This window comes from Melanaphis sacchari, unplaced genomic scaffold (assembly GCF_002803265.2).
Source record: "Melanaphis sacchari strain LSU unplaced genomic scaffold, SCAv2.0 Contig225_pilon_pilon, whole genome shotgun sequence".
NCBI lineage: Eukaryota > Metazoa > Arthropoda > Insecta > Hemiptera > Aphididae > Melanaphis > Melanaphis sacchari.
The window spans coordinates 299852-307600 of NW_020271102.1; the positions used below are offsets into that span (position 1 = coordinate 299852).

The following is a 7749-nucleotide window of genomic DNA, read 5'->3' on the forward strand; positions in this document are numbered from 1 at the left end:
AAAAAAAAAAAAAAAAAAAAAAAAAAAAAAAAAAAAAAAAAAAAAAAGTTAAGTACCCGTTTTCAAAAAATATATAGATAGATACAAATTACCAATACACATCATAATTAGGATTTAACAGAGTCTACAGGACTTATGCAAAAATTGAACATTATATACTGAATTTTTGTGATTTCAAAGCATTTATAAGATTTTTTATGCATTTCTCGAGATTTATGGTGCATTTTATACAGCATAGATTTTAAGTTTATTTTTTAAGATTTTTCTATGCACTCGTTTATATTGCTAATCATAACCATTTACTTCTCAGTTCTCTCATAAATACACTGCGAGTACATGACTACATAACATTCAAATAATAACTCGAAGTTATCCATAATTTTTAATCAAGCCTATAATCGCATCCAATAAAAATAAAAACCTTTCATCTTATATTATTACTTTCTATAAAAATGATATTGTACATATAAAATATACCTAAACGACTAAACATGGTTTTTGCAGGAGTTCAGACTTCGAACAATCGATATTTGTATAAGATAGACTTGATAATATTTAAATATCACGTATTCATTGAGTAATTAATAACAATATAAATTAATTCATATTATGCTAGTGAAAAATAAATATTTTAAACTTAATTTGTTGTCTATATTATAAAATGTAAGACAATATAACACGTATAATCTACTCGTATATGATTTATTGCTTAAGAAGACATCGTACCAATGTATACTGTCTCAGTCTTACTAACGCACATTATACTTAATTAACATTTAACATAATCCATTTTATGCTGTTTACTTGAATATTAAAGTCAATTTACTTATTATTAAACTTAAAACTAAGAATATTGTCTAAAGCTTTTATTTTTTTTTTTTTTATTTTAAAGCGAGTTTTAGCTATGCAAAACATTCAAATTTTAAAATGCTCACACCTCACTTTAAAATCAAAATATCAATAAAAACCTAAGTCAATAAAATTCCCTAAATAATATTCTTACTTTTAAGTTTTATAATAGGTAAATTGACTCTAATATTAACGCAAATAGCATAAAATTAAAATTAATTCTTCTGAATGTAAAATTGCAATGTTGTATGTTAATAACAAGACAAAAGATAGAGATAACACTTTTCGATACAACATTCTCTTAATGCTTATGAAGTTAGGAGTAATGACTATAATATTATGCGATATATTGAGCTCCTATGTTATATTTTGCTCTACGTGTACTACGGTAGACCGTAGACAGTACTTCATTATATCACTTTTTATCGTATTTTGTAACAATTTTATTACAGGAGACAGTGTTTCATGTTATAGACACAAAAGACCTAGAAACAGCTTTAAAGTACACGTGTGATTATAGGAGATATAAAAATGGATATGGATTATCAACTGTAAATAAACATCCACACTTTTATTCCGATGCCCAAAGAGCTGTTTCTAACTTGTCTGCATTAGTAATAGATGATAAATGCATATTGGTTGTCAATAAAATATCTGGTGAAACTAAGACTCAGAGTGATTATTATATCCAATACGTAGTTGATTTTAAATAAACTTCTATCAATCTACTAATATTATTCGACGCTGTAACATACTTACGTCATATTAATATATAAATATAAATATAAAAAAAACAAATTTAATTATTTTTATTTTTTCGTAAATATACTTGTTAGTTATTTTTATTAGTGTAATAAGTAATAAATTAATAACTAAGAATTAGATTTTAATACTTATTAACATCATGTTGACATTATTTTAAATTATAAAAGTATAAAATTAATAATATAAAATATTATATTATAAAGTACAATTTTAACTACCTTTATACTATATAATAACCTATCTATACTTTAACAAACTATTGTCTTAACATATTTGAACTTATCTCGAAATTATTACAGTAAAAATACTAATTAATAAATAATAATTAGTGAAGATACTAAGTAAAATATTGAATATTGATTAGTAATATCAAATAACTAATAATCATTAATTGTATTGATTGTTCTGATCAATGTCTGTATTAAATTTTAGTTGTATAACAAAAATTAATGTACCAAATTTTATTTTATGAATTTATGTATTCGTGAGTTACAACTACATGCAGTTATTAATTTTACATTGACTTCATTCCTCAAACTTTTTATTTTATTTTATTTGAATTAATTAAGTGCAATTTATTACAATAAATAAGTGTAACAATATTGTTAACTGTATTATACTAATATTTTTATTGATAAATAGTATAAGTTTAAATAAATATATATTAATGTATTTAAATACATTAATTAACATTTATACTATTGTGGTTGTTTTTTTAAAATAACCTCTCATATTTCCTATTGAATGGTGTAGAGTTATAATTTAATTGAAACAATTTAATATACTACTTAGTTAAGTGGTTTTTTTTTTTTATTGCTTTAAACTCTTTAAAGTTTTATTAATAGTTATGTAAAATAAAATAAACAATATCATAATTTATAGTTTATAGTAACCTTATCGATATCAACGACATAATAAATACTTTATATTGTATATGAACCTACATATTTGTACAAAGAATAATTATGTAACATCAGTTATCAAATATCAATTATCATAAATAGTTGCATACCTAGTTCTTGGACAGACAGTGGAATAAGTTACAATTTCAGCTACGATGATTCGTTAAAATTTAAAAGTATATCAAATTTTCAAAATTCACTGATCCGAAATATAAATTTAAATAAAATTCGTTATTTCTATTTTCAATGGAAATATTTGCTCGTCATTCCTTCGCCAACCACAAGTCAGTGCGTGAGATGAACATTGATGGAACGAATAATAACACTAAAAAATCAAGTTCTCACAACTCGTGTATTTCACGGATATAATTTAAAAATAATATTATCTAGGCCATCTCGTAACTCGAACTTTGTACGCTTTTAATGATGTTTAAATTTTAAAGCAAGTTACGAGCATTTTAAAATTATTATAATATTATAGTTATTGTAACATTAATAAAAACGTTCTCTTTTAGATGTATAAGTTAATAACTTACTTTAAAACCTATTAAAATATCAATAAGACTGCGAGCCACATAACGGAACCAGTGAATGTGTAAAGTATGCGGTAACACCCCCTAACCAAAAATAAAGTTCTTTACATATCTTACATATTTATTACGACGATTTTAGATTCTAAGTGGATCAAGTCTTTGTGTATAATATATATGATACAGGTAATAGGCAGCTTGATAATTTGTAGTATTTTAATAATTTTATTTTGTATCTTATGCAACTTAATGTAATACATATGATAGTACAGTACAGGGCCGGATTAAGGTTTTTGCCGCCCATAGGCTGAAATAAATTTACCGCCTAATTTACATAGGTATTGATATTTTACTTCTATAAGTGATACGTAAAAGACCCGCCACACCCCATATAAATCATTAATAAAATATAGATCATCAATAAAAACAATACTTTATGTATACTATTATTAATGAATGAAAACTCCTTAAGCATATTACAAAAAAAAAAATTACAAACAAATAATTATTTTTTAAATTCTTCAGATTATAGTCTTACGTCTTGATTTTTTTTTCGCAAAGTCTTCAATGATAACTGATTAGTTAATTCATGTTCAATACTTAGTAGTTAGTATAGCAAGTGCATTTAATTGATCCTGTTACATCGTAGATCGGAGATAATTTTTTATTCTTTTTAATTCCGTGCCGTTACCGCATCGAATTTTCGCACGGTCGACTATTGTAATATATATATTGTTATTTGTCATATATTTCTGTTACACTCTGTGTAATACCATTTTAAAACTTACACATATATTTTCTTATACTTTATATCTAATAATATTATTTCATATATTATATTATTGCATGTTTTTATATTTTATATTTAAAAATAATATCTCAACGTAGTTTTTGGATCACACCAAAAAAAAAATATGCCGCCCTTTAAAATTTGCCACCCTAGGCTTTAGCTTACTCAGCTTAAGTGGTAATACGGCTCTGGTACAGTATTTATTAAAATATTTTTTTTATTATGGAGGCAAAGTTAAGATTTCCAAAAATATTTGAACTCCTTGAACATGCCGACCGGCTTCGCCTATGTTACATGGGAATATAATATATACTTACCTTTAAATTTAGCAATAAGTCAATTCACTCTAAATTCTTATACTTCGAAAAAAATTCTCAGTGCAAAATGTGTTCTTTTGAACAATGATTTAACCTTACCATCTCGAATAGTAGAGGTCACCAATCAGTTTCTACGGAGCCCATTTTGAAACTTATTAAACGGTCCAAGACACTTAATATTACTGTTTTTTTTAAATTGATAACAAATGTACATTTTATTTATAAAATTTAACTGTGTTTTATAATAATTACACGATTATCAAAATTTGTACAAAATGTATCCGTGATACGCCAGTTATACTCATGTTATATACTATTAATAACAAGGATTAAAATTTGTAGTATTTGCATTTTTTTTTTTTTTCATAGTGCTCATCAAAAACAAAATTCAATTCAAACATCACAAAGTAGGTACAAATATAATACTATTATTATTTTTTTTTTTTTGCAATATTTTGTATTTTCTTATGGTATTTGTGAATAAACACATTTTTGGTACTTTACTCATTTTTTAATTTTTATTTATTATATGCATTTTTGACGTTTTTAGAATATTAATGTTAAAGTAAAATTACTATAGATATATTTCGTGTTTTCGTACCTAGCAAAATGCTATCGCATTTTCGGTAAATACTTTTAAAAAGTAAAAGAACACTATTTACATAAAGCAAATTATATATTTGATTAAGTGTTCTATTAATTTGTTTAATAATCAAGTACTTATAATGTAATAAAAACAGTTTATAATTAACTATTTTACATAGATATTAAATTGTATTTAGGTGTTCCAAGAATACATTTATTTTAATATAAAAAAATATGTCCAATTAAGTTATTTTTCGATATTAAAAATTATTTCCAGCTGAACTTTTACTAGTCAATAGTCATTTTGTAGCAGCATTTTCATGATTAAAATTAATTTTTATGTAACATTATTATTAACTTTTTAGTGCTTTTATTTTAGGTTTTTAGTGTATCATTTTTCTCGTCCTAATGGCTAATTATTTATTATTATTAATATTTGGCAATATTATTGACTAACATTTGATTGACTATTATTAATTATTTATTGTATTCTACAATACACATGCGAAAATGGCGTATTCTCGTATTATATTATAAATTATAAAACATACAAACCACAAAGGATCCAAAAACCGCCAACGTCTTGGGGTTTTCCCCCATCGGAGTCAGTACTCAGTAATCAGTCTAAGACGTGTTTACCATGATTAAATTGAAAATAGATATTTTATTTTTGGCTAAGAGTTCGTGACTGCTGTTGGACAATGTCCACTGTCGATTATTTGTCGGTAATCGCTAATCAGTGTAATTCCACTCCGTTACTATTTAATACTTATTAGTTGCTATGTCTTACCATAATTCCGCCATCCGTCCGTCAACCGTCAGATACCTAACCTAACTAACGAATTTGGGTAACGCTATTCCCAATTTAGCCCCGAATATGGATTTATCAATAATGGATTTTGTGTTAAAACACTTACCAGGCTATTGGGATCCCGTACCTTCATATACAACCAGCAATAAGTTATTCATTATTTCGCAGTCGAGGAACCCTGATGAATGCCAATATATCGAAACGATGTTTTACGGAGCAAACATCAGTCGAATCTTAAGAGTGCAAAATCCATTCACGTATGCCCGTTACATGTTCAGGCGTGAAATGATTCAATCCACTTATGAAGTAAGTAGGTACATACTTGTAATCTTCATATAAAGTTTGGTTTATACTGTGGCACTGTATTATTTGTGTACTGTGGTTAATACAAGGTACCTATTAGGATATTACTAAATTTAGAAGAATAATAGTGTGTAAACATAATATAGTACCTATTGTATTAGGTGCCCATTTAGCATAAGTAGGCGAAACTAGATAAAGGCTGCTTAGCTCTCCTAAATATTTTAGACAATAAGCCACAAAAGTATTTTTTCAATAAGGCACACTTTGATTTGTATTGTACACAAAAAAGCGTCTTGAGAAGTCTTGACTGCTGTGGCGATAATTTTTCAAATTAGATCCAATAATTTTTACTTTAAATTACTAAGCTAATTTTGGTACCTACTTACAAATCCATTATTTACTTAAATAAATATATTATTAAAAGAAAAAACGAATGAAGGGAGGTGTTCTTAGTGAATTGTACTTGATAAATATTAGGTATATAATTATCCATATGAGTATTGATGTAAATTTATGTTTAATATTAAAAATGAATATATATGTTATAGGAAATGTCCTCACAAATTAATTATTAAGGAGAAAATATGAAGAGAAGTATACTAAAATTTGATTCTAGTTTCACATATTATGCTTTAGGTAGTAAGTCATTTAATGTTTGTTAATAGTGTTATTTATCTTAAAAATGTTTGATAAAAACAAACAAATTATGTTCAAATATGTTGAAGTAAAACTGAGTTTGAATAAAAATTTTGTAAAACATTTGTTTGCCCAAATCATTATAATAAAACGCACACTCGAATGTTTTCACCTTTCTATTTATAACATACATAGTGTAAAGGTGTGCATAAGTACATATCAGTTTTTAATTTTTTTTATAGTTGAAATTTAGTTGAAAATTCCTTTTATTATTATGTTCGAGATTAGAAATTAGTGGTTGCAAATAAAACAGGCATTTTAATTTTACTTATTTCCATTCATAGATGTAGATTGTAGATAGCCTATTAACTAGTTATGTTTATTACAGGATACAGTTTTTCACGGAGTTCACAAAGATGATTTGAATATAGCATTGAAATTTAACTGTGATTATAGAAGATATACAAAGAAACGAGATGGAATATATGAAAACTCTCAACATCCCATGTTTTATAAATCATTCTCAGATTTATTAAACAATACTATACATCCTATTGCAGACATAAATGTCTTAGTTTTAAAAATAATGACAGATACACCAAAAACACAGTGTGATTATTATGTTCAATATATTGTTGAATTTTGATTTATTTTTTAATTAAAAAGCAAGATTTTTAATAAATTAAATAGTTAAATATTATTTATTGTTATAATAATTATTTCCCTTTTTTATGTTTTTATAAACATTAAATATAAATACAATAAAATAATTAAGTCAACCTAATTTATTTTAAAATAAAGTTTTCATAGTAGGTATTTTAAATAAAAACATTTTTTAAGTAATGCCTATTGTACTTAATATATTAGGTATGTTTTAGTTTATACATATACATCATAATAATTATTATGTTCAATCATTTAGCATTGGTAAAATAAAATTTATTTTCTGTAAATTTTATTAAATTTAATTATATTTCACTATTCTAAATACTGTTAACTATTTTTTTTTCAGATTTATATGTAATTACATGTTTTTCCTGTGACATGATAAATTAATTTTGTCAAGTAATAAATGTTTCTCATGTGATTTGTTTTTACATATATTTTTTATTTTTTCATTTTTTCTTACATATTTAGTCCATTTTGACAATATAAACTATTATAGTATTATAATATATTTTATCAATTTATTTCTTGACACAATTTTATTGGCTGAAATAACAGATATCTTATCGTAATATCATTGTAACTAATTTTAAAA

General features: G+C 24.6%; 2 protein-coding genes across 2 annotated transcripts in view; both read left to right on the forward strand.

The window, feature by feature from the left end:
- LOC112594248 overlaps positions 1-1631 on the forward strand; it is an 11041-nt gene extending 9410 nt beyond the window's left edge. Inside the window, exon 3 of the mRNA XM_025338939.1 lies at positions 1302-1631. Within this exon, the coding sequence (XP_025194724.1) occupies positions 1302-1562 (261 nt within the window). The 3' untranslated portion in view covers positions 1563-1631. The remainder of the gene's footprint in view (positions 1-1301) is intronic.
- Positions 1632-5296: 3665 nt separating this feature from the next.
- LOC112594249 lies at positions 5297-7152 on the forward strand. The gene is made up of 2 exons (XM_025338940.1): positions 5297-5855; positions 6877-7152. The coding sequence occupies exons 1-2, from the start codon at positions 5616-5618 to the stop codon at positions 7132-7134; spliced, it is 498 nt and encodes a 165-aa protein (XP_025194725.1). The 5' UTR covers positions 5297-5615; the 3' UTR covers positions 7135-7152.
- Positions 7153-7749: the final 597 nt, after the last annotated feature.